This window comes from Brachycentrus maculatus, unplaced genomic scaffold (genome assembly GCF_059751285.1).
Source record: "Brachycentrus maculatus isolate JH-2025_06_01 unplaced genomic scaffold, ASM5975128v1 h1tg000115l, whole genome shotgun sequence".
Classification (NCBI taxonomy): domain Eukaryota; kingdom Metazoa; phylum Arthropoda; class Insecta; order Trichoptera; family Brachycentridae; genus Brachycentrus; species Brachycentrus maculatus.
Window position 1 is genome coordinate 2,566,335 of NW_028280868.1, and position 27,719 is coordinate 2,594,053.

The window sequence follows — 27,719 nt, forward strand, 5'->3', positions numbered from 1 at the left end:
ACCTAGAATATATCGTAGGCGTGTCTATGTTCTTATATGTCAAAGTGAAAATTTGAAAGGCATCTGTCAAAAATCAATTTTTATCATACGTTTTTGTCGAGAAACTATTCCTTTCACTTTACTTTTCTGTAGTTAAAAACCTACATCAAAATGGACGATCTGCCGACAGATTTCGATGTAATCGTCATCGGAACAGGTATTTCTTTACATACTGCACATAAATTAAGACACCCAGTCACTTCGCGAAACACCGTATGCCCTATAGAATTCGTTAACAATGCAATTTTTACTATTTTCAATAAATCGCTGGAGGAAAATTTCGAGAAAAGTGAAAATTATTCAAAATGAAAACACATGCTGTATGAAATACGTGATACTACAAATAAGAAAAGACTTGTGGAATGCAATATGTGACGAACAATCAGCTTTATAAAATGGTGTTCCGATGCCAACATGTCACGGAACGAAGGGATTTTAAAACTTACCCAGAAAACCAATGACATAGGTTAAAATTCGATCTCGAAATAATAATTCGTAAAAATCTCGGTAACAAAAAAAAGCTGCTATGTGAATGAATTGAGCTCTTTTTATTTGTACTTCTTAATTTACGTATTATTTGAAAAAATGTTGGTTCCGTAATTTAGGTCAAAATTCATCTATCACTACTTAAAAATTGAATTTAACTCTCGCATTTTCTCTTTCCTGTCAAACTTTAACCATAAAAGCAATAATGATGTGTAGTAGTTTTTAATTGGCAGATTTCCCTATGCTTCAGTTAGAGCGCTTGTGTACTACACATAATTTTACTGTGCAGCAGTCCGGTTAGCATGAAAAAAACGATGATCGGCTTGTGCACTTGTCCGTCTTACTCCGAAGCGCACCGGTTTGGTGCGTGATCATGGCGCGTGTGAACTCAATCACGCTAAACTGTTGTAGTCGCTTTTATTTAAAAAAAAAAAAAAAAAAAACGAACTGCCGGACAATACACGGAATTTTACCGTCCGGCATGTCAATTAGCATATAAAACAGATGATTGGCTTAGATTGGCTTGTTCTTTTGTCCATCTTTCTTCGGATCGTGCTCTTGATTGGTGCATGAACACGTTGCGCATAAATTCGTTCACGCTAAACTGTCGTAGTCGCTTTCATTTTTCAAAACCGGACTGCCGGACGGTAAAATTCTATGTAATGCACAAGCTGCTTTACGGTTCCAACTCAGCCAGAAACTAAATATTTTTTGTATTCAATCTTCTTAAATATTTTACTGAATCAAAGTCATTTGGTTAAAGACGGCTTCCAAAACAGCTCCATATATATGACTCCACAACCCTGAGCATTAGTCTTTTTATTCTCAAGCAAGTCATTCTACTATGCATTCTATTATATAATTTATTTTATACTATTTAGTGGGGATATTTATATATGGGGAGGGGGGTATTTATATATAAAGCTAACCATATAATTTTGTTAAAAGGTATGACAGAGTCCATAGTTGCAGCTGCAGCTAGTAGGATTGGGAAAACTGTGCTTCATCTCGACTCTAGCGACTTTTACGGAGGATTGTGGGCATCTTTCAACTTTGAAGGGTTGCAAAAACTCGTGGAGGATGCCAAAGGAAAGAGCTTTTCGAAAGGAGACTTTGGAATCTTTAATGTCGAAGATCAGTGGTACATCAAAGAGTAAGACTTCCAATTATTCAGTAATACTTTGAAGATGTTGGGTCATGAATCACTGGGCTTATACTAATGGAAATATGTTATAACAAAATGTTTGTTATTTTAGTTTGTCGAGATTTTAGTCTACCGGTTTTCAGACATACTCTTTCTTCAACAGGATAAAATTCCAATTATAACATATTTTAATCCGATTAATGTTTCAGTGTTTTTTATCAAACCCAACCTTTCTTATTCAAACTAGTTCTCTGTGCAATGATTGATGTCACAATTGGCAGGAAACTGACTTGTTGTTTTTCTTAGATCTATCAAGGAAGAAGAGAATATAGAAAAGGAAGTAAAGAATTTGAACATTGAGGGTGAACCGACTCAACCAGAAGAAGCCAAAGAGCCGGCACCTAAGCCTGTTTGGTCTCAAAATAAATTGAAAAACGAGTATCGAAAATTTAACGTTGATTTGGCACCGAAGGTATAGAATCCAATAATTCTGAACATATGAAATATTTTTACCGATTGTGTACATTGGCAATTATTTTCTATTGTTATTTCAGCTTCTTTTTTCTCGGGGAGAGTTGGTGGAGCTGTTGATTTCATCTAACATCGCCAGGTATGCGGAATTTCGTTGCGTGAACCGAGTCCTCACATGGATTGGTGACGTGCTAGAACCCGTCCCGTGTTCCCGAGCGGATGTGTTTGCTACTAAACACGTTTCTGTCGTTGAAAAACGAATGTTGATGAAACTTCTTACATCATTTTTGGAATATGAAAAAACCAAGGAACATGAGGAATTTAAAGGTGAAGTCTTAATACCAGCTGCAAACCATAGTTGTAAAGTGACAATTGTCAGCTTAACCACAATTTGGCTTAAATATCATAAATAATCCATATGAATCTTTACGATCCACCTATAGCTTTTCAGTTTGAAAAGTCATAACTAATTTTGTATAATTAACATACTTTGTTGCTTATTTAAATGAAAAATCTTTTATAGATGTGGAAAATAAAACATTTTTGGAGTTTCTCAAGAGCAAGAAATTGACCGGAAATCTTATCCATTACGTGCTGTACGCTATAGCCGGAGGAACTGACTCCACTCCTTGTTTCGATGGTATTTATAGATGCAAAAGATTTCTCATCAGCTTGGGAAGATACGGGAATACTCCATTCCTTTGGTCTATGTATGGCTGTGGAGAATTGCCTCAGTGCTTCTGCAGGTTTGTTAAAGCCAATTTTGTAAGTATTGGTAATCATTCCCAAAACAAATATTCATACTCACACATCAGATACGAAAAAGTATTTTTGATTTTAAACTAGGGTTAAACCAGTTTAAGTTTTGCATTATATTTGAGTAAATCACTTTTGGACTTTTGTCCACCTCCATAGTGGTCAGCACGCTTGGCTACCGTACTGGAGGTCCCGGGTTTGATTCCCAGGGGGGGGGGTCAAACAAATATAAGTGATTTTTTCACTCTAATATTTATTTAATATTACCTTGGACTGGTACCTGGAGCAGAGGGTTGATCACCTTTTCTTCATGTGTGAATCATCAAGAGAACACTGTGTTTATGTGATGCAGTGCCCTATGCACCATCAGGTGCAGATGAGGGTTTGAAGAAGAAGAAATCACTTTTAATAAATAAATGAACATCCTTTGCCATTTTTATATTTGTGCGAATAATCATACTTGTGTTATGTATAATTATTCATTTTATTGCCCTTAGACTGTGTGCAGTATTTGGCGGAATATACTGCCTGAAGAGACCGATTGATTCTATAAAAATAAATGAGAACGCCGATGATCCTAAGAAGTGCGTTCAAATCCACAGTAATAATAAAATTCTCTCTTGCGAGCATGTTGTGATGGGCATCGACAAGGCACCAAAGGAATTCCTCTCCAATGCAGATTTTACTAAGGGAATATCCAGGGCCGTGTTCGTGACAAACCGAAGTATCTTGGAGTTCGAGAAGGAATCTCTTACTCTCTTGCAATTTCCTCCTCTGGAAGGAATGAATGACCCGGTTACGGTCATCGAGTTGGGACCGTCTACTTCCTCATGTCCCAAGGGACTCTGTGAGTATATTACTTTTTCATTAAAGGATGTGTAACATATTGATGGAAAATATTTCATGGGTGGTAAAGGAAATCATTTAGGATTAATCTAACCATACATGTGGTTTTGCAAATTGTTATACTTTTCAAGATATTGTTTAAAAAAATATCTTCACACAATTAGAGCAGCTTTGCACATTAATTATTTATACCAAAAATTAAGATGACCTTGTGTGTGGCATTAGCGATTACAATTCCAAACTTAAAATGCTATATTCATGCATATATACCATTTTCTTAATTGTGTACATGCGAATTTGCCAATTAAATAATAATTTAATGTATAGCATGAAAATACAAGTTTTTAAGATTTTTTTTCTTCATAATTTGTATGAATCAAACTCCTCTGTAATAAGTAATTGATTCACTTGCAATAATGAGGATTGTTATGGGCTTTTATGCAGGTCTTATAAGATCGCCGATAGTTACATTTGTGCAAATTATAAACGTAGCGAATCCTGCGTGGATCTTACATACGCTGGAATGATGCGATATCTATGTGGGATTGCAGGATCCCAATTTGCGAAATTGCAATCCCTATGACCCATTTCTGGTTATATTGGTTCTAAACTTATTTATTTATTTATACAGATCTGGTTCACATGACTTGTCCCCAAAGCAAGACAGCTAAAGAAGATCTCCAAGTTTATGCTGAGAAATTACTGAATTTTGCCGAGTGTGACACTGTGGAATCACCGGAGAAAGATAGCGGGGATTCCACCGAGAAGATCAAACCGCAGGTTATTTTTTATTTATCTTATTTTAGTAGAGTTTTTCAAATGAATCATAAAAAAATGTATATCTTAAATTGAATCTTAAAACATTGTATTCTAAGTAAATTCACAAATGTTTTTATCCTCCAAGCTAGCGTATCAAATTATGTATTTTATTTAGTCGGTGCAGTCAATCAACTTATTTTTATAATGATTATTTTATTTCTTAAATTTTGTTTTTAAGTTTATAACATACATGCATGATTTATATTTGTATAATATTTATATAGGTGCTATGGAGCTTTTATTTCAACATGGTGGATACAAGTCAGCCTGGAATGTGCGATACTTCTTCTGATAAAATTCACCTGTGCTCTGGCCCGGACATCGATCTGGACTTCGATCATGCGGTGAAACAGGTAAAAATATAACATCTTCTGTAGATACTTAGTATTTCATTACTCTATACTTAAAAAAGCTATGCTCTTTTTAGAAATTGTTATGTAGAATTTGCATACAAATTGAGAGCAGACATTCTTGTTAAATCATTCGCTAATTTAGCAATTTTGCATTCAAAATATATTTTAATAGCAAAAAAATGCTATTTAGTTAAGACTGAATTTCCATTATTTTGTATTGGATTTTTCTGAGAGCCTAGAACAAAATTACTTTTGGGCTACATACATACACAGTGAATTGAGTTCATAATCTGAGGTTCCAATGTACATGAATACTTTTTTGTTACCGTGATATAGACAAATCAATTTCAACGACAGCTTTTAGCCATCCTTTTAAAGGACTGCACTCTTCTAATATCTTTAGTCTTCATTCAGTCATGGGTATGTATTTGTGAATTTTCAGGGCCGTGAAATATTCTCCAAGATATGCCCGGATGTTGAGTTTCTGCCGCGTGCTCCAGATCCAGAGGAGATCATTTTCGAAGGGACCGACGCCGAAGCCGGCCCGGAATTCGAGAAGAATGAAAACGACCCCAAAACTGAGGAACCCGCTAATCCAGCAGAATAAATTAAAGAGCACAACCCGGATTTTACGGGCAGCTTTACCAAATGAGATTTTTCCAAAGAGCGAGTTTTGTGGAAGGGCATTTGCCTAAATATGACATTTTTGGCTTACATTCATGTTATGTATGTATGACTGCAGAGCCTCCAGTCCTATTTGTTGGACGCATCCGTATTTTATTGCCCATAAAATCCGGGTTTATAAAATGTGCGAAAAAAGACTTAAGTTACAATGTTTTAACGATTTGATAAGTTTTCAATTAATATGCTTTATCATGTTATCAAGCAATTATTTAATTGAATGGAAGCTTACTGTTTTACGCTTATCATATATCTAGATGTTTGCCAAATATCTAAAAGTTTGGAAACGCTCTTTGATATATTGAATATCGATAAAGAAAGTGCTTATAGTTTAATAATCTTTAATAATTTTTAGTGTTTATGGAACACAAAAAAATGGTGTTAACACAATTCGTCAATATGAAAAGAAAATAAATAAATATGCACGTGCTTCAATGCATGGGTTAATATGGTAACGCAATGTAATATTTTCTTACATTTTTTTTTACCATGAACTCTTTACTTACAAATGGTGTATTTATAAAATTAGGATTTAAAAGTTGTCAAATACCGTGAATCATTAATATCCTTTTGTTTTTCTTTACAAAAATTTTTATATTTTCAGTGCAGTGCATTAATTTTTTAAAATTTTATTTCGATTATACCATTCATAAAAGAGGAATTAATGGTGGAATAAATATCTATGAAAATACTTTGTCACGATCTTCTTCGAGTTAATCTTCAATCATTCCTTATTTTAAAGTATTCAATTATGAAGAAAAAAAACTGATTGTGTGGAAAGTATTTATTTGAATATACGTACTTTGATACATTAAAAAAAATTAAGTGTAAAACAGCAGAATATTTTTAATTCTTTAGGAATGTGGTTTTATCTTAGATATGGACTGCACAAAAAATAAAATGGTTAACCAAACTAAAGGAAACAATTGGAAATAGTGGTAGGAAACAGTATTTATATTATGCAGGGCACCCACAGAACACGAAACTTCTACGCCAAACAAAATTGAAGCAAATCTTGCATTTGGGCAGAGTGGTTCAAGTTCGTTAAATGGGTACGCAGCATAACAGTTAACAATTTTACTAATCTTATTACAAGGATGGATAAATATTTCACATATGTATATCAAATTAAGTTTGGTGCATGCTTCCCTTTACATTAAGATAATATTTATTATATGTAGTGGTAAAACTATAGTAACCACACATGGATTTTTTAAATTGTGCTAATTTTCCTTCAAACCAATACTTATATTACTCCTCATTCAATTTGCTATGTTGCATTCCTATTTAAGTTCATAAGTACTTTTTTATATTACCTCGTAATATTATAATAAATACTTAAATATCACATTGTCTTTCATTTACAAACACATTAATCTCTTAACAAAGTACGAAGCCAAAAGCCAGTTTGGATATTTTATTACGCAAAGTATACTAGTAAAATGAACATTTAACTAAAATACGAGATGAATTTAATGTTTTATTCCCCTCCATAGTGAAGCAGATAGGGTATTTGGCTGCCGTGGATGAGGTCCCAGGTTCGATTTCCATATAACACCTTGTTTTAATAATATTAATTAAACTGAATCGATGGAATGCAATGCTATATGAAATAATAGGTGCGGATAAAGGTCGGAAGAAGATAAACTAATAATTTAGAAAAAGTAGTAAGCGATTTCTTATCTCTATTTCAGATTTTTTAAAGAATACAGATCGCTCACTCCTTTCAACGTCATATATAAAAAAACTTGATTTTTCAGGAAATCATTTTTAAAGTTTAAGAATATGATAAAATGTATTAAAAATAAATGTCGAGCCACTTATTAAACTTTTTACTGTGCAACAGATATTTTTAGGTAAAACCTGAAGGTTTTTTCTCCATTTAAAAATATTTAATATATTTAAAAAAATAATTAAACAATACCTTTTCTTCAAAATGCAAAAAACAACACTGTCTGCCCTGTAGCAGGTAAATATTAAGTTAAAAATATGCCGCTTTTGCTGGGATATAGTACATTTTCTGGGCATTCCGAAAACATGCACAACTGAAAATTGACAATTTTTGATACATGACGTTGTTGAAAGGAGTGAGCGATATGGAAATCGATTTATTAAATAAATACGAAATACGGTTTATATTTGCAATTTAGATAAATATATTTTTTTAATAAAAAAACAATTCATTAGATTCGTCACAAAATAAAACCATATATTACTTACAAAATCAAGAAGTACTTGGGACATGCTTACACCATTCTATGTATAATACATATTTTTGTTATTACTAAATTACATCTTTAAAATATAATTAATTTACAAACTTTTGTAGTAATAATCACCTTTATTTAATTACATGTGTATGCAGATGGTAGAATAACCGCTGTTATATTATTAAAAGACATATTGTATTGTAAAGATTGTGCAAATGTAAATATATTTCCAAGTACATATTGCACATTAAGAAATTGAGAGAAGAAATATTTTTCTCTGTTCGATAGGTATTAAACAGTGTTAAAAATTTCATATTTTTTTCATGTCACTAAAAATGGCATTGAATTGAGTTATTTTAGAATAGTTTTTTTAAAAGCTCTTTATCTGTTTGTAGAAAGAATTAATTGGAAAATAATTGTTTACAAAATATATACATATTTACTAATCAATTAGAGATTCATAGAATTAAATAATTCATTAAAAAATATTATTTTACACAGAATAGATTTCATATTAAAATATATAATTATACTTTTTGATGGCACCAAGAGATTGAGAATGATTCATAAATTTTACACACATTCTGAATATATAAACAGGATTATTCATTTTCAGACAAATTCATATTTAAATAAAATAGCTATAATGGATTTAGAGAGAAGGAAGCATTTACGTAGACAAAGGAGCATAATATACTTTTGCTTAAAGAAAATTTGAATATTATTAACACTATGCTGTTTGAATGCCTGGCCTGCATTATTTTGTTTCATGCTGGTAGGGCCAGTGGTTTTCGGCAGATCATAAGCCATCCTGTCCCTCTATTTTCACAAAATTTCGAGAATATTGTCATACGATATTGGATAATGTTACTGGCATCTCAATAGTTTTACACACGACACCAATGCGGTGTCGCCGGCATTTGCCTAATAACAGCATAATGTAACGAGTTGTACAATTAAAATGTTCCAAATATGTAGAGGATATAAACCTTTTAACATCACGTTACTACAATTAGAGATATATGTGAGTTAGTTATTAACTATTTGCATCGTATAAGAAATAACATGAATTGGTTACAAATAACACCAAAGACTAACACCATATAAAAAAACTTTTTACTTATGATTTTTTTTAATACATATTTTTATAAGAACAAATAACAAATGGTAATAAATTTAAAAATTATATATTGAAATCACATTTTGTTGTCTCCTTTCAAATAATTTTTTTTATCAAAATACTACCTTCTCTTTGAAACCATTGTGAAAGTATTCTAAGAGATTTATTCTATACCTTACTCATATTTTAATTGCATTTATCATTTTTATACACACAACTAATTTTAAAAAGGTATTACAACTATTTTAAGTACCCTTAAATAAAAAAAGATCATTTTTAAACATATAATTCATTTAGGAAAAAGTAGTACGTATTACAGATTCTGTTATACACATTTTTTTTTTGTTTTTTTACCGGTTTTTCTGACTAGGCTGATTTCTAATGTATTGCTTTCAAGTATGTTTTGCTTTTAAGGCCCTAGAATACCACAAGTTGTTTTATACAAATACAATTCATGAAAACTTTTTGAATGTCTTCTTTGCAGAGTAACCTAGAGTCTTTAACATGTAATAAAGCCCGCATACATGACCAGCAACCTGATCCATGAGATATTCATGTTGCCAATCGCCCATTGAGATTTTGTATCTGAATTGCCATTGATTCGAGTTTACATGAGATTCGAGTCTGTCTTGCAACGGTCACTTAACAATAATCAATTATAACATTGAATAATTCACATAGCACTATTTACGTTAAATACTACCTCAAGGGCGCTTCCTTGAGATTCAATTATGAAGAAAAGAAAATGATTAAAATGATTTTGTAGATGAATAAGTTTTTAGTATTTTCCAAAGATCATTTTGCTATGTTTCTAACTACTGGTGGAAGGTGCTACGATCTTTCAGGCCCACAACAGCCAAGGCGCGCTTGCCAAGTTTAGTGAACTGCTAAGATCACCTTACCTATGGCAATTGGCGTAGTTGATTGAAGCGTGAGATGTCTATCGGCTAATTCGTCTGGAATGCAAAGCTTTTTAGATACTCTGGACCCGTTTAATACTGATTGTCATGTATACAGGTTATAATGGTTATACATATTTTTAGTAAATTCGTAAACAATCTTTACAATAATTTCTAAAGACACGTCGAAAAATATATTTTAAAAATGAGAGATCTTTTTCAGTTTTTTTCTAATTATTTTTAAATTGTCATATTAATAGTATGAAATAGTAACCACTTAGCTACAAAAATTAGGATATGTATAATAAAAATAGAAGACAGCTTATTTTCTACTTAATAGGTACTAACTAATACATTTAAGAACATCCTGTAATGCCTGTAAAAATAGTCATTCAGAACATATTTTCCCTCAATTCATATGGGAATAAAATTAACTAGTTGATGGAATTATATTCACACAGTCTATTCAAGCACTATTACAATTTGGTGGTGTTAAACAAAAATCGTACGTATTCTAAACATAAAATGTAATAATTTTGTAAAAACTTATATGTTGGCTCATACATAAATGCCCGATTAAATTTTAATAATTTTATATAAATCAGTCATGTTTTGTACATACAGCATTTGTCTTGATAAATAATACGGATGTACATTTATTATAAAATATAATATTCTAAAAATGTTTTCACTGAGTTGAGAGGATCAAAGAATATTTTGGTGGCTAATAAGAAATACATTGGTATACTGCGTTATGTTCTTCATTTTGCATTTTAAAAAATAAATCTTTCATCACAAAATAATATCCTTAAAATATTTTTAAAGAATTTTGCTATTGGTCTGTCAATTTCAGAGAATCAGTTCTACAACTAACGAGAAAATTTTTCAATGACTTATTGGATATTTTTATTAATAAAAATAATAAAATGTTTTAGTAACAGACTTTAATACAGTCGTTTTTCATACGAAAATAGACCATGAACATTGCCTTCAATCTGAGCCGAATGCGTACGACGCATAAAACGTAACTCTTGGGAATAAGTCATCTTTAGCAGTTCAGAAACCGACTTGGCTCCTATATCTTGACAGCTGTGTTGGAGTCCCGACTGCAAATATGGTAAAAATCTAAGGACCGAACCTTTATCTACGATACTTCCGCTAACTCCTTGAGCGACTCGGTGCTTGTCCGTTTCATTGTGGAAATATCGGCTCATAGCCGCCCCTTTGCCGTCTTTGTGTTCCATGGCTTCTAGACTTCCCATTCCCCGGTATTTCTTCAGTCTGACACCGTCGGAGAAGAAATACTCTCCGGGGGCTTCGGAAGTACCCGCTAACAGAGATCCCATCATCACAGAGGAGGCTCCCAGGGCCAGAGACTTGACTATGTGTCCCACGGATTGGATGCCTCCGTCCGCGATAACGGGAACACCGTACTGACGGGCGAAAGAAGAGACTTGGTACACGGCGGTGGCTTGCGGGCAGCCGCACGCCATCACCTCCTGAGTGATGCAGATGGAGCCGCTCCCCATCCCCACCCTGAGGGCATCCACTCCGGCTTCGATGAGGGACTTGGCTTGCATGCGTGTCACTACGTTACCGCCCACTACTTGGATGTTGGGAAACTCGGATTTGATGTATTTAATCATTTTGATTTGGTAAATGGAATTTCCCTGAGAGGAATCTATGATGATGACATCCACGCCGCTGCTCTGCAAGAGCTTCAAGCGCTCCCTGTCCTCCTCGCGAGTGCCGATGGCGGCTCCCACGAGGAGCTGCTTGTTGGAGTCCTTGGAAGCGTTGGGATAGCTGCGCGCCTTCTTCAAATCGGTGCGAGCGATCAACGCGACGAGTTCTCCGGCTTCATTCACAATTGGTAACTTCCCTTTCTTACTCGTTTCTAGAATGGAATTAGCTTCTTGAAGAGTAACTCCGGAGTTAGCGGTAATCATGGAATCGATGGGTGTCATTACCTGTTCCAGATATAAGTGAGGACTGTTTTCCCTAAAATCGATATCTCGCGAAGTAACAATGCCGATTAATTTTCCTCCGAGTTTTCCATTAGCGGTCACAGGGTACCCCGTGAATCCATTCTTCTTCTTATATAGGATGACATCAGCCACGGTGTTCTTAGGACCCATACATACGGGGTCTCTGATGAAACCGTGCTTGTATTTTTTTACCTTCGATACTTCGTTGGCCTGATATTCGGCGGAACAGTTGTGATGGATTATTCCGATTCCGCCGCAGAGCGCCATGGCTATAGCCATATCGGCCTCAGTTACAGTATCCATAGGAGTGGACACGAACGGAGCTTTGAGAGATATCTTTTTAGTTAGTTGCGATGTTAGGTCAACATCGTCCGCGCTAAAATCGATGAAGCCGGGAAGAAGTAAGAAATCATTATAAGTCAACCCTTCACTTGACGCGAACATTTCTTGAACCGAAAGCCCGTCTCGCAAGTCCTCGGTATGTGCTTCGATTCCGGCCATCGTCGTTAAGGCGATCGAGTAGTGATGGAGGGCTTCGTGACAATTACACTTTTGAAACACAATACAAACACGTGGTGTTCCCGAGCCACTTAATCAAATATAATGCTTGTATGAAGTTGAATACCAAAAAGATTCTTAAGAATAAGATTAGTTCTGGTTTATATTGGGATGTCAGAATAGTCTAACAGGATTTAATTACTTCCAGTAATATTTTATATACAAAAAAAAACTACACGTTGACCGGCAAATCTCCGAACGATTCTAAATAGCACGTCGAAACCGATCAAGAACATGTGTCCAAAGATTCTAGCTGTCAGACAGCGGAGACATGTATTTTATGGTTACAGAAAGTTTACTTTATCTATCCAGGTAAATGTGTACGCCTGTCAGTTTACAGGCAGGTTTTTCAAACAGAAAACGTAAATTCAACGAAAAAGCAAATACAAAACAAGAAAAAAAATTGATGGAGATATAAATGACATCTCACAAAAAGCTTAATAAATTTGTATGATTCATCGGTGTCGAAATTTATAACCAACATTATCATTAATTGTTAACAACGAATTTAAAATTAAAATAACGACGGAATATGCAATGGTTTAACGTATGATAGAAACAAACTAATTCCCACCATTTTGATGTGTGACTTCAAACCATCAATGAATGGAACGCACGGCCGAATGGGTGACACTATAGAATTTACTATAAGATTGAGAGGCAATGAATCCTGTGCCATACATAATACATTCATGCAAATATTCACCTGTCTATACCAACTGTTGGACAGTTGGAACACCGTGCTGTTTAGACAGGTGCCGTGACGTAATCGTAATCGGTAGACGCTTGAATGCGAAACTGGTGTTGTGGGTTCGATTTCCGCCAATTGCAAAATGAATTTTAAAAATATCCATTTTAAATAAATCTGGGTATTTGGAATACATTTTTCACATATATCTTTCTTTTCCCTACCCTACATGGAGACAAACTTCTAAAATAGAGGCATTGCGGGTTATTCCTTTTTAAAAAAATTTGGCCTTGTGTATGGTTACCTTTTACACTAAGAAATATTTATGGTTCATTCTAAATTATTGTTTTTGGTCATTAATAGACAAAATCTTGTCTAAACTAACCTCGAATTTACTTTGATATTTAGGCGGTAAATTTACCGTCTGTTTTCTTTGTTTGTGTACAAATATTTCCTAAAAGCAAAAAAAGTAATCCATCTGATCATTTCTGGTACGGATTTGTTGAGATTTCAAAATTCCAGCTGATTCGTCTTAAAATCGTCGTCTGGTTAAAACACAACCATGTTTACTTCCAGGGTAAGTTCAATATTTGTAATAACTTAATATTCATAATCGACGTCTGGTTATATTATTTTTAATATTTTATAGATTTTTTCATCTTTTATTGGTCGATGCATTCCAAAGAATAATATCCACACCACTGCTGGACTTAAAAATGACGCAAGAGTTGAAAAATGTAAGTTATTTGTTTTATTTTTTAGTAAAATATTCCCATCTCATTACATAGTGTTTGGATTTTATTTTACTTGTAGTTACTACATAATTATTCATTTCAGCAATCAACCAGGTGACTCTGCTCGGTAGAGTTGGTAATGACCCTCAACTGAGGGGTTCTGAAGAGCGCCCTGTGGTGACTTTTTCTCTCGCTACTCATAATAACTATAGGTATTCCTTGAAACCATCAAACTTTTTCTTACAAGACAACAATAAATGTCATAACTTAGTTAACTCATTTGTGAACGAATTTCAATAAACCGTTCATATATACATTGATTGAATGTCCGGATTTTAATTTTGCGAATTTGAGTGTATCTTGTTCAATAATGCTGACTTATTCACTGGCCTAATGCCGCTCAGATTACCATAGCCTAATTTTATTATTTGATTGTACAAAATAATGTTTTTCTTCAGTATCATTAAGGAAGACATCAAAAGTTTTAAGAATAAGCCATGTATAAAAGCAAAATTTATTTCCATCTGTTTTCATAAATTGAGGTTTGAATTTTGGGTAGTGGAATTTTTGAATACTAGCCTCTCGCAAATGCCGTCAGCACCATGCACTGTTGTTGTCTGTATCACCAGTGACAAATAATTGTTTGCTTTATTAGTAAATTTTTGTGTTATTTATTTCTAATAAATAACACAAAAAAAATCTGTGTAAAATCAAATTCTATTGTTTCGGCATTCACTTTCTGGTAAGACATGATTAAATTATATATGAAAACACTTGTATTTACCACTTAAGTATTGTATTTACTTTTAACTTTATTATTTTGAAAAATAAAAAGACTTTGTTTTTTGATCCACTCACATAGTGAGTGGATCAAAAAACAAAATCTTTTTATTTCTCAAAGTAATATAACACTATGATCCACAAAGTTAATGCTTTCAATATTCAAAATATATTTATTTTTAACAACTATTTTTGAAAGCTACAGTTGCTTTTATCGACAGTATTACTATTCACCTGTCGATGAAAGCAAGTATAGCTTTCGTAACTAGTCATTAAAAATAAATATAATACTGTAGTGGTAAAAAAACAAGTGTTTGCATTTACAATTTATTATTTTTGTTGGATCTCTTATATCGAGAAAAAAAAGATAGATGCGTACCATTCTTGCATACTTGAATCTACTAGTCTGAATGTTTTAATGCCCAGGTATGAGACGGGGGACTTGCTACAGCGAACAGATTGGCACCGAGTCAGTATCTTCAAACCTAATTTACGAGATACGGTCAATACCTACTTGAAGAAAGGTCAGCGTGTATACGTCACCGGAAGACTAACTTACGGGGAAATTAAAACTGAAGATGGACAAGTTAGGATGACCACCTCAATAATCGCCGACGATGTGATATTTTTGCAGGGAAACGCCGTTGCTGAAACCTAAAATATGTTCTGTTCTCAGTAATTAGTTTTACCAATGTTTTGTTATAAAAATATATCTGTGGTGGGCTCACAAGTTGATGGTAATCAATATCCACTAACATTAACTCATAAATAGGTTTGCCGGTTTACTTCACGTCCCGGTAAATATTTAATTCAATTATAATAATAAAATAATAAAACCCCTATCCGCACCCCAATGATGCATAGGGCACTGCGTCATATAAACGCAGTGTTATCTTAATCGTTTACACATGAAGGAAAGGTGATCAGCCCTCCGCTTCAGGTATCAGTCCAGGATAATAATATTGAATAAATATTACAGTGAAAAAATCACTTATATTTATTTTACCCCCATTGGGAATCGAACCCGGGACCTCCAGAACGGTAGCCGAGCGTGCTGACCATTACACTACGGAGGCGGACAAAATTTGATTAAAATATAATATAATTTTGTCCACCTCCGTAGTGTAATGGTCAGCTCGCCCGGCTACCATTCTGGAGGTCCCGGGCTCGATTCCCAGGGTGGCTCAAATAAAAGTGATTTTTTCACTCTAATATTTATTCAATATTACCCTGGACTGGTACCTGAAGCGGAGGGCTGATCACCTTTCCTTCATGTGTTAACGATCAAGATAATACTGCGTTTATATGTTGCAGTGCCCTATGCACCATTGGGGTGCGGATGAAGGTTTGATTGACAACATAATAGATGACAAAAAAGTCAAATAACTAAATATGTATTCAACTGTGAAGGATTATTTATGATAATTTATTTTGTCATTTATTTCACTGTTCTGTATGCTGGGGCCATTCCCGAGTCCCAGTTGAATATTTCAGATATCTGGCAAGCCTAGTCATAAAGAACATTAAGAGCGTTCACAAAATTTTCACAGCAATTTCACACCATGAAATTTTTTACCTATTAAAATGGCAGATCTACGCCTTGGTTTTATCAAATGTTACAAATTAGAGGTTGAGTTTTGTTTGAATAACATTTGTGCAAACGCAATGCTGTTTAATGGTGGAAAAATTGGTCGCCCCCATTTCACAAAATGTACAAAATAAATGAAGTTTTTGATATTTTATTCTCAACATGTGGTTCAAGAAAAATTTATATATCGACCTGTGATCCCACTGCTGCTGTATTAGTTTTACTTTCGTTTAGATTGAAACTTTAATCTGATAACTTTGAATCTATAAAAGATCTGAATTGTACTATGAATAATAATAAATCAGTCTTTAATTTATGTGTATGTATATACATACAATACCATTCTTTAGTCTAATTCTGGATGCAAGATTTTGGCGATCTATGTCAATGTAATATCGCTCACTCCTTTCAAGAACGTCATAAATCAAAAATTGCCAATTTTCAGTTGTGCATGTTCCAAAATGCCCAGAATATTATTATATTGCATTTTGAAAAAAAGGTATTGTTTAATAATTTTTTAAAATATACTAAATATTTTTCAAATGAAGAAAAAACCTTCAGGTTTTACCTAAAAGAATCTGTTGCACAATAAAAAGTTGAATAAGTGGCTTGATATTTATTTTAATACATTTTATTATAGTTTTAAACTTTTAAAACGTTTTCCTGAAAAATCAAGTTTTTTGATTTATGAAGTTCTTGAAAGGAGTGAGCGATATATATTTTTTGTTGTTACCAAGCAGGTTAGTAAATATAAGTTGACATCTTTGGTTTTTGTATTTTCAATTTCTTTTATTTGTGGAAATTATCCTCAGTTGTTTTCCTTACCCATGAATAATTAGCAGATAATTGTATTATATTATATATAAAACTTTAGCCAAACTCTGTAGTGATATGTGGAAATGTTATCAAACCAATATACACAACGTACAATACTGGTTACAAATATTGTAGTTTTTATGTATAAATTGTTTATAGTTTTATATTCTCATTTGAGAGATTAATAAATATTTTCCTAAAAGTGTGTTCTTACTCATTTATATTTTCCCGATTTCAAGACTATATTATTTGTAGCCCACAACAGAACGTAATGTAGATATTATTGTATTTATAAATGGCGAATTGAAAAAAAAAACTGTCAGCAGCTACCTCAAAAATATATTTAAAATAATATGTATCAAAAAGTTTTACAAACATAACTTAGAAGTTTTATCTTAATTATCACTAATTAAAGCCAATTAACTCCCTCTGTTGTGTGTCTAATTCTTAATTATTTATGTTCATGACTAACCACTGAGAATGCCGCTACATGCAGGGTTAGGCAGAGAGGATGGCGCACCATTGTCTGCACAATTCTTCTCCCACATCTTCGTTATACATATCTGCCAATTATTCTGACTCTTGGCATATCATCATAAGTACATGAATATACTTGAATCACGCTTTTCTCAGCATCGACTTCCAACCATATTTGCTTCATAAATTTATTTTGCTGTTCTTACCTCACTCAATCGTTAAACACACCCAAACCATCTTATTACACTTCTTACTTTTATCAATAGCCCTTATCTCAGCCTTGCAACTTTTCGTATTCTCATTTTTTCAATCCCTAATGGCACCCAATGGTGCATAGACCACTGCATCATATCATGAAGTGTTATCTTGAACGTTAATTACATGAAGACAGTGATTATTTTTATGGTTCAGTTACCTGTCCAGGCTGACATCAAATAAATATTAAGAAAAATCACTGATATTTATTTTAACCTCCTGGGAATCAAACCTGGAACTTTCAGTATGGTAGTCAAACTACTGCTACATGACGAAGGTTTTCCGTATTACTTTAATAAGATGTCTATCATACATTGCTTTGTCACTCATATGTGTGAGAGATTATATTTTTAATGTGTTCAGGCTGCTTTTATCCTTTTTCCAGATCCATGCATAAGGATTGGTACCAGGAGTCTGTTTTGTACTGCTATTTCACATATTCATAGTTTTGACAGTAAACCTTTTTCTACTTACCTTTTTCTACTTTGTTTGCGGGAAACGCTTAAGTGTCTTTAACATACTGATGGTAGAGAGCGAGAGACGCTTATAAGCGTTCTATTTGCTAATTTTTGATACAGCGCAAGATGCCAAAAAACATTGTACAGATTGCAGTTAGATTTGTGGTAACTTGTGATTAGTATACGACCCTAATTGTATACTAATTAGGGTAGGGGTGGATGAAAAAACCACCCCCCAACGATGTGATAATATACTCCATTTAATCAACCGAGTTTTCTTGAAGTCATCCCTTACCATGAGTCTAGGAATTACATACTCAATATATGATGGACAATATGATTTCATACAAATAAATAAATAAAAAGACATTGGATTGCATTCTATGCACTTATATTTTCCATTTGTTTCTACATAACAGAATGTAAAGTAAACATTTTTATTGAGAACTATCTTACAATATCTTATAATGTATTTGGTAAATATTCCAACAAGCTTAAATATTTTTTATTTTATATAACTATAGAGACGAATGAAAGGCCGTGAATTTTACAGGTAATTTCCCGAATTTGAAGTATTCCTATTACTTTTAATAAAATAAATTTGTGTAAATATGCTTATTGGTTATTTACCCTGAAGTTACAAGTACCCAGAAAGTTCCTGAGGAATAATTACTTTGCTCTTAGTCTCCCTCGGCCGGAAGATTCCCGGGCCACACTAATCTCCGTATATAGAGTTAAACATTAGCATATACTTTTTTCTATAAATCATAAAGCTCTTTTATCTTTAAACATATTTTCACGTACAAATATATGACAATATTTATTTTTCAAATATTTACAAGTTTCAGTATATTTTTCTTCAGACAGTATCCACATGAGAGATCACAGAAAAATATAGCTGGTAATATTAAATTCCCCCAACGATGTACTATCACAGAAGTTTAACTATTTGTTCTTCATGAATCGTCGGGCGATATATATCATTATATATACAAAAGTGTCTGTATCTTAGAGAAAAGTTACACTTATAAAAAATATATCGTATGTATTTCAAAGAAACGATTGAGTGAATCGCTCTCGCAAGGTGAAATATGGTGCACTGTTGTAGGTAACAACGGTGTAACTCATTCACTTTGGAAGAACTCAGATTTTGCCTATAACCGTGGAATGTTTCTCGGCGAATCGAAACTTCACTCGGGGAGAATTCCGGAATAACGCTACCCGGATACAGACCGACACATCGTTCCGGAAATATAATATTTGTACATTCTTTACGGTTTATTTTTAATCCTTAATTTAATCACACCCGCTGACTCGGCGTCTGACAGCCGGTTCGCTTCGAAATATAAAAATTTACTTGATAATCTATCAACGATACTATACTTATCTTAAATAATATTGGCACATATAGTTTCCAGTGTCATATCACATTATCACTTATGTATATTTGTCGTTTGCACATTACGAAATATGGATCAGTCTTGGCGTAATTGTCGACGGCGAACGCGGGGGATGTTCCGGTCATCATTGCACGGAGCTCTCTTCGCGCTTCATGTTCAGCGACGCGTAGTGCAGTTCCCGTTGGCGGCTGAGTTTCTGCAGGTTCTCTCCCACGATCATGCTGATGCGGTGCTTGTCGGAGAGGGTCATCTGCTTGGGGGAGTCGGGGTGCGCTCGTTTGCGGGACTGCGAGTCGGCCGTTATGCTGAGGTCCGTGGGCAGGTCCTCGTCCGGCGCCCCCTGGCTCCACGGCTGCGGGAAGCTCTCCTCCTCCTTGGGCTCGGCCTTGATGGTGAGGGAGAGGGGAGCCGGCACGCTCTGCCCGGGGACCCGGGTCGGACTCATCTGCTGTCGCAGCAGAGAAATGTTCTTGATGTTCTTCAGCTCTGTGGGGTTGCGCAGAAATCTGCAAAGAAAAAAGCAATTGTTAGCTTTGGAAATAGTAACAGTATGCGAGAATATTCAAAGTGTAGCAATCCTTGAAATAATCAAGATTAGTCACAGACTGTTTGTCCAAGACCCAGAGTTCATTTTTTTACACTAAGGTGTACTTTTCATTTCAAAATAGACAAAGAAATTAATATCCTATGGAAGACATTTTGTACATGTATGTAGTTTAAAGTAAGAAATCACCATAGAATAGAACTGTATGAAAATCCTCAGAATTTCGAAGATACACTGGATTATTTTTTTTAAACTTTTCTCATCAAGCTTATGATTTCAAAGTGATTTTAAAATTTGAGAACAATATTGAATGAACTTACTGGTAACAATGCCTTTCTCCTTGAACTTTTCGGAGGATGTTGACTCTGTAATAATATCGTAGTGCCCGGGACATCTTGTCGTAGTTCATGGAGAGGTGATTCTTCTGGATTCCCCACAACTTTGCGAGTCCCGCGGGATCTACAATCTTGAATACTCCAGAATCGATGTTCTTCCACGCAATGAAGTTGGTGTATCGCTGACTCGGGTCATTCAACAACTGCTGCAGAAAGTCCCACAGTAATCTTCCATCTGGAAAAATAATAACAATTTGTAAGTAAACCGGCAAAATCATTCAAATATGTTCGTGACTATGATTGGATGGCTTCAGATATGAAAATTAAAACATATCTGTAAACAGTGATTTGATCATATTGAAATTAATGAACACTGGAATTTTAATATTTTTATAAAACAATTCATTTTCTGCAACAATGTATATTTTTAACACAACAACAACACATTTTATGTTTTCTGGTGTAACTTCTTTTTTTCTAGGGCAGGTAAAACAAATCGTTTCAAATAATTTTTGGCTAAGATGAAAGTAAAGCAACGGTAGACAGTGTCAATGACATATTATCCCAGAAGTAATTAATTTAATTGTATGTTTACAAGTTTTGCGAAATATAATGAAAAATGTAATACTAATACTCACTTGTATTAGGTTCTGGCATATCGTTGGGGAAGAATTCTCTAGGCATGTTTTTGTAGGCGCTGGATCCTCCCGGGGTGAGTGGGGAGTGGACCGAGGAGGTCTGCGAGGGGGTGGAGGGTTCCTTGGGGGATCGGGGTTGCGGGGGCGGCAGCAGGCAGAGCGGGGCCTGTCCGTAACTCGGCGTAGTCGGCGGGGTGCTCTGCGACACCGAGCTCACGGCGGACGTCAGTCGTGCGCTGTTTTCTTGGTAGCTATCCTCATCTGAATCCGACTGATTGCTCCCCGAGCTGGCGGTGTTGTGTCCGTACATCGTCTGGACGTAATTAGCGGCGGTGCCGTTTTCCACGTGCTGGGGGCTGCCTGTCTGGCTGTCTAGAGAGGGAGCGGGACTCAGCGTGACGGAGTTCGATTGGGAGATGAAGTGGGCCAGGTGCTTGGCTTGCTGGAAGGTGGACTCGGCGGAGGGCTGGCCGAGCAGGTTCCAGTTGGGCGTGGGCGGGTGCGAGTGCGGGGAGAGGGGGTAGGGGGCGCGGGAGGTGGGGGTGACGGGGGAGGAGGGCAGGCGCCCGAGCAGGGAGGCGTCCCTCACCAGCATCTGCAGCACGTTGTGCAGAACGTCTCCTACTCCCGGACATCTCTCTCCCAGATCGTTCTTTGTCAGAAGACACATGGCTTTTCCTGAAAAAGATAATAAAAATTAAAACCTAGAATTAAAAGTTCTCCATATACACAAATAGCGTATTGTCAATTTAGATAAATATCTTCCAATGCATAATTAGCAGGTGGATACTTTAAGAGAAGAAGTATTTCGAAGTGAAATATCATTAAAATTAGTATCATTGTACATATAATTTTATAATAATCAATAATGATTAATTAACATCAAAACCACAACTGATTGCTTCAAATTATATACGCAAATTAAAAATAGTTTACTAGAGGAATTTAACGGTTTCAGACAGTATAAAGTTAGACATGATTCTCAAAGTAATTTATTTAAATCTAAAATTATTTTTACATAATTTTATTATGGCATTATATGCGTCGATAATTTTCAATTATTTATTTTTCCTGGAAAGTAATATTGTGTGGAAATTTTAAAATATAATTTTTTTTTTCATGGGTCATGTTTGATTTCGATGGAGTATAAGATGTAGCCAGAGTACTATTTCCTACTGAAGTGATATTGAAGATATTATAAACCAGTAATTAGGATTTTTAAAGACATATTAACAATAATAATAAAACTATACTCATTCTCAATATTTTTAAATACATACTCAAATACTTTTTGATAACTGTTAATGTTTTGTTTTGTGGTTTAGTTTGCTTTGATTATTTGTCTCCATTGTGTAATCGTTCAACTGTTCAGCTACCACATAAGAGGTTGATTCGATTCCTAATAGGCAATATAAAATGCTTGAATTTCCAATATAATTGTTTATTATTTTGCAGTGGACTGTTACATCTAGTAATCATTCATAACATGACCAGAAATAATATAGATTATCCTATTTTTATAAATTCAAATAAATAATAGCCATATTAATTCAACATCGATTCAATGGAGTGCTCTAATCAGCCATTAGATTTAGATAAAGAAAAGAAGGATAGGAATGTTTTGTATAATTTTTTCTTCTTTTAATTATTGGAAATTTAGGGGAAAACCCATAAATATTGTTATTTTAGTGACGGAAGTATATATTTAGATGCCTTAGAGGGGAAACATACAAATTACATAAGGTTGTTGATTTTTCAGAAGAGTAGTTTAAATGTTTTACATGATAACAATAAAAACTGCGTGAAGTTCACTATGTTCATTCGATTTACAATCTCATTAATAAAAGTATGTTTCTAATAAGAAACTTCAATATTTGAAAAGCTAAAAAAAAACCATCACCGAATCGTTTTTCTTAAATGCTAAATATTTTTCCTCCAAACAGTATTAAGTGTTTTCTTTAACATTTCTGCTAATATTAGGATCTTTTAGTGTTATAACTTTTTGTCTACGTACTAAAAATAAGTGAGTTTTTACTTTTGTAGTGAAATTAGGTAAAATTTTGGCATTTTGATAAGTGAAATCGGTTGAGAGCGAGAATTTAGTAATTTCTGCTAATGCATTAGTAATGGAAATTGCGTATTTCATTATTAATATAAGGTCATTGATATATGTTTATGTAAATAAGTATTTCATTAAAATTGTGCGCATAATTCTGTTTAGTTCTTTTGTCTTTGCTAGTCTGTAAATGATAGTGACTATGATATGAATGTAAGAGGATTATGAGAAAATAGTTTACATGGATATGACTAGTGGATGACTATACCGCAGAAATTTACGATAAACCTATTATTACAGTCGCAGGTATAAATTAAAAATAAATCTAGTTAGTATGCTGATAAGGGTGTTATACTAATCGCAAGTAACCTTAAACCCAATTCCGGTCTGTACAATTTTTTTTGGCATCTCGCGGTCTATATAAAGTAAGCATAGTAAGATAGAACGCTTATAAGTGTATCCTGCTCTCTACCAGCAGTATGTACTTCTAAGTGTTTCCTGCAAACAATGTCTTAAAATTGTAAAAAAAACACTTGTTTTTTACCACTAGAAATTATTATTTTATTATAACAAAGTGTTTTTCTTTTACAATTTCATCATGTCTTAATATAAAGTGAGTGCCGAAACTAAACAATGTGTTAAGTACAGATACAAATGATAGGGAATGGGAGCTCACCGTTCATTTGGAACATTTCCATGTCGAAGTTAGGCAGGTCGAATTCGCTCTCGCACCACTTGAGGAAGGTGGCGACGTCCTCGCGGGCCCACGTGCGCGGGTCGGGAGGCAGTGCGCCGGGCAGGTGCGTCTTGTAGTCCAGCAGCGGCGAGGCGGGGGGCTGCGCGGGCGGCGGGAAGCTCAGCGGGTAGCGCCACAGCAGGTCCGTGGGGCTGAACGGCAGCGGCATTCTCTCCATCGTACCGAGGGGGGGCAGCTGCAGTGGTAGCAACTTCATAACCACTTCCTTTCCTGCAAAAACAAAATATAAACATTTTTATACAAATGTCAAATTGTAATAAATTTATTTCAATGATCTAATAATGTAATACAGTCACGAGTAAGTGTTTATAAAAGTTGTATTATACAAAGTAAATGAGGAATGATATGGAGAGTGTTATATTACCATACCACAAAGTTATCAATGCTTTTAATATACAAATATTTATTTATTTAGAACATTTTGAGTGTGTCCAAATACTTGTTCACAAATCTGGATTATCTTTAATTAGAAGTTATTTTTTTACATAATTTTTTATATTTCTGCATAGATGAAGAAGAATATGGAAGTCTAGGAATTTACAGGGCTTACGACCATCACAGGTACAGGTAGTATAACATTCTCACCAATTCTATTGGCTCAATTCTAGAATTGATGAATGTTACATGTGTGTAAAGTGATCACTTTAGGCCAGATTTATTTATGTATTTCATCATACACATCTAAACTATTTTTTAACTAAAAATATATCCTCACTAGGTTTTTCCAGTACTTTTAGTTTAAAAAAAAGAGAAGTATTTGTGTTATTACTTACAAAAATACTTTATTTCATACTATTTCTGTGAGTCTAAGCAGCTCATTAGGTAGCAATAATACCAATTACTCAAGGATAATATTCAATACCAACAAAAATTATTTCAAACTATTTAAAGAGCCATAATAATAATAAACTTGGATGATTTATATAGCGCCATTTTTGTAAAAAAACTACCTCAAGGGCGCATAACAAGACTTAACAAGAAATAAAGTAGTATTTTTGTCATAAAATTTTGAAAAAAATATTATAATATTTTATATTTTCATTTATATGTTACATATAAACATATGTACATACATTTATAAATTCATAAAATAAATACATAATTATATTATTTTTTGTGCCACTTATGTGTCTTGTCAGTGGAGTTGTAAATAAAATAGAATAAAATTGAATTTATTAACACTTTGACAGCAACATAAGATATTTGATCTTAAAATCTGTAGAGTTAATATGATTTGATAAATAAATGGAAAAAATAGTAAGAATTAAAACATTGTTTTTTTTTTTAATAAAAATAAAGAATAACTTTACTTCAATATAAACCTAGATGCTTTACGACTCCTGGATTATAGAAAAATAATAGTTTTTCTACATTTATTCATATTAAAAATATATTGCTCAGTAGGTATGAGAGATAGTGCCCGGTAATTATTATTGACAATAAAAAAAAGGTGGTACAAGTATTATATTCAACTATGTAGGTAAATTATTAAACTCTGGACTAAAATTTTCGTTCTTAGAATTTAATAAATACATAAAAAAAGGCGACTCAATATTTTTAAAAGTAAGATTACTCACACATGCAAGTAGATGGCATCAAATAGGTTTTTAATTTGGTTTATTAAAAAAATATTATACTGTTTAATTTTCGAATATGTATTACTTTATTCATTCTGAGTAGATCACATATTTTTTACACTTTATTATGTTGTCTTTATATATAATAAAATTTATAAATTAAGTACAGTGAAGGGTATATCTTTTTTTCTTGGATCCTACAATATAAACATTTTACCGTGAAATTCATAACACGGTAAGCCTCCTATAAAAAGACTGTAAATAAAGTACGTCAATAAAGAACATTTACAATTTGCAAATAATTTTTGAATTCATGGCAAAAAAAAACAGTCTTATCCTCATCTTATAAATTAAAGTTACATTGCTTGAAGATTTAGAACTTTTTCTACACCGGAAATTGAACGATGACCACCAGACAGAGCGTTTAACGAAACGGTATAACGAACACAGATGTCGCTAGTAGTATTGAAGGAGACGTGAGGGTCGCGACTTTGAAAGAATCCGGAAATGGTTATCAGATTTTTGTAAAGTTGGTATCCTTTCGATATAGCAAGTTAATTTCAAATAAAAAAAAATACCCAAATTATTAAAAAAGATTGCTCTTTCGCGTTAAGTGATTAGGATTGACATTATTTTGTAACTGATTTGTGATGAATATGTTTTTAAAACGAATTATTAATCATTTATGAAGAATAATAGCTTCTCATTTTAATTCAATCACACATAATGGGTTATTTAATAAGTTTGACTTAAAAACTTTATGGCGCGCGTGAAGAACTTAAAATAAAGACAAACCAACAACTTAGTATAAAATAATATGTTTATAAAACTGAGTGACCAATAAATACATCGGAGTCAATTCAGAGAAGATTTTATGGGTATTTTGGTATAGAATTAAATTATATTGAACTCTTAACCTTTTTAACAATAAACTGAGTGTAAATAAAAATGTTTTCATTTCCCGCGAAAAACGAACGATAAGTTGAAAAAATCGAGTTTAGTAAAGGAGGAATTCCGCGCGCAAAAAATATATTTAAAAAAATAAACGTTCGTTCTTAATTGAACAAGTCTACATATCTATTTTGAATATCTTACGAGGTTCCGATAAATTTAACTGGTAAACTTTTCATTGAAACAATTCCAGATGTTTGTAAAAATGAAATTAAGAATTCACTGTCTTGGAATCTTGAAACAAGATTTTTTGGTGGATTTTGTTTATTTACTATGCCAAAGTTGCACGTGATATTACATATGTATTTAACAGGTATTTGGTTTTGTGGAAAAATACTATTGGCACGGTATATTATTTTTTCATGAAACTAACGAATACTTGCAAATTTCTGTGATGTTAATTACCTGCGTTTTATACCTACATTCGATATTTATGCGTGTACATTATAATATTCCCGAAACCGGAAATGATTTTGATAAAAGTGTAATCCGCACTAAGTTACTGATAAGATTGTAAGTTGAGGATATAAAGTAGGTGCTGTTGCCAGGGATAAACTTTTCCAAGTTTAGATTCGTACGATAAAGAAAAGGAATTATCGCGAAGCAAAGTGAGATTTGTTCCCGCGAGAGTTTAGCAAAACTTTATTGTTCGTTATAAAAGAATTAATGGTGTTACAGCGATAAGGAAACGCGCGTCAGGTGCATTTTCATATCTAGCGAGATCGGTTACTTTATAATAATATTTCTAGAAACGTACCTCAAATAAATTCCCCGTGTATAATAAAATACTGTCACTTCCTGTGTATCCAAATAATTGTCACAAAATACACTTCACTGCAACAGTAATATCACTCGCTTTAAACAACATAAGATATTTGTGCGTAGCACTCGAGATCGTGTAAACTCCCACTGCGGACGTAATATTGTTATCAGGCACTCCGAGATTGGAGTCAACACTTCCGCATTCACCAATAATAATATCACTAAATTTAGATAGTTAATGAGTCTTTCAAAATACACAATAGTACCTTATTGATGTTTCACTCACTTTGTTTAGTAACTCTCGCGTAGAAGGAAGCGTAACAAGTGTCACAAAGTCGAAATGATAGCGATCGCCAGACTCAGACTGCCAACGCGAACGTGCGATCGGCCCAAAGTCCCGGCTTCAACTGAATGAGGTAAGCGAGCACGCGGGTGCAGGAGGGCGCGCGGCGGGGCCGGGGGCGGAGGGCAGGCGGGGCGGGGGGACCCGGAATGCCGGTGTCTGCCGGCAGAGCGGACGAGGCTCGGCATAA

At 33.9% G+C, this 27,719-nt stretch overlaps 4 protein-coding genes across 4 annotated transcripts; 2 read left to right on the plus strand and 2 right to left on the minus strand.

Annotated features, from left to right (window-relative positions):
• Positions 1-6,014, plus strand: LOC148309955 (rab proteins geranylgeranyltransferase component A-like). The gene is made up of 9 exons (XM_088259278.1): positions 1-196; positions 1,474-1,678; positions 1,976-2,141; positions 2,224-2,467; positions 2,664-2,886; positions 3,394-3,743; positions 4,374-4,522; positions 4,786-4,914; positions 5,357-6,014. Exons 1-9 carry the CDS (start codon positions 151-153, stop codon positions 5,519-5,521), a joined length of 1,677 nt encoding a protein of 558 aa, XP_088115404.1. The 5' UTR covers positions 1-150; the 3' UTR covers positions 5,522-6,014.
• Positions 6,015-10,053: 4,039 nt separating this feature from the next.
• On the minus strand, positions 10,054-12,626 carry LOC148309956 (inosine-5'-monophosphate dehydrogenase-like). Its single transcript, XM_088259279.1, has one exon. The coding sequence runs from the start codon at positions 12,311-12,313 to the stop codon at positions 10,769-10,771; it is 1,545 nt and encodes a 514-aa protein (XP_088115405.1). The 5' UTR covers positions 12,314-12,626; the 3' UTR covers positions 10,054-10,768.
• An 823-nt stretch (positions 12,627-13,449) lies between these two features.
• On the plus strand, positions 13,450-16,282 carry LOC148309957 (single-stranded DNA-binding protein, mitochondrial-like). Its single transcript, XM_088259252.1, has 4 exons — positions 13,450-13,635; positions 13,708-13,795; positions 13,896-14,004; positions 14,999-16,282. Exons 1-4 carry the CDS (start codon positions 13,621-13,623, stop codon positions 15,228-15,230), a joined length of 444 nt encoding a protein of 147 aa, XP_088115378.1. The 5' UTR covers positions 13,450-13,620; the 3' UTR covers positions 15,231-16,282.
• Positions 16,283-18,540: 2,258 nt separating this feature from the next.
• Positions 18,541-27,595, minus strand: LOC148309958 (ets DNA-binding protein pokkuri-like). Its single transcript, XM_088259259.1, has 5 exons — positions 27,182-27,595; positions 23,816-24,106; positions 21,084-21,761; positions 20,431-20,680; positions 18,541-20,072 (listed from the first exon to the last, which is right to left on the minus strand). The coding sequence occupies exons 2-5, from the start codon at positions 24,090-24,092 to the stop codon at positions 19,691-19,693; spliced, it is 1,587 nt and encodes a 528-aa protein (XP_088115385.1). The 5' UTR covers positions 24,093-24,106; positions 27,182-27,595; the 3' UTR covers positions 18,541-19,690.
• Between the last annotated feature and the right edge of the window lie 124 nt (positions 27,596-27,719).

Coding starts and splice junctions, on each gene's coding strand:
- LOC148309955 (XM_088259278.1), top strand. CDS start 151: ATGGACGATCTGCCGACAGATTTCGATGTAATCGTCATCGGAACAG. Junction 2,468..2,663: donor GGAACATGAGGAATTTAAAG/GTGAAGTCTTAA, acceptor AATCTTTTATAG/ATGTGGAAAATAAAACATTT. Junction 3,744..4,373: donor CTCATGTCCCAAGGGACTCT/GTGAGTATATTA, acceptor TTATTTATACAG/ATCTGGTTCACATGACTTGT.
- LOC148309956 (XM_088259279.1), bottom strand. CDS start 12,313: ATGGCCGGAATCGAAGCACATACCGAGGACTTGCGAGACGGGCTTTCG.
- LOC148309957 (XM_088259252.1), top strand. Junction 13,796..13,895: donor TGACGCAAGAGTTGAAAAAT/GTAAGTTATTTG, acceptor TATTCATTTCAG/CAATCAACCAGGTGACTCTG. Junction 14,005..14,998: donor GCTACTCATAATAACTATAG/GTATTCCTTGAA, acceptor TTTAATGCCCAG/GTATGAGACGGGGGACTTGC.
- LOC148309958 (XM_088259259.1), bottom strand. CDS start 24,092: ATGAAGTTGCTACCACTGCAGCTGCCCCCCCTCGGTACGATGGAGAGA. Junction 21,762..23,815: donor GGAAATGTTCCAAATGAACG/GTGAGCTCCCAT, acceptor TATCTTTTTCAG/GAAAAGCCATGTGTCTTCTG. Junction 20,681..21,083: donor TATGCCAGAACCTAATACAA/GTGAGTATTAGT, acceptor TTATTTTTCCAG/ATGGAAGATTACTGTGGGAC.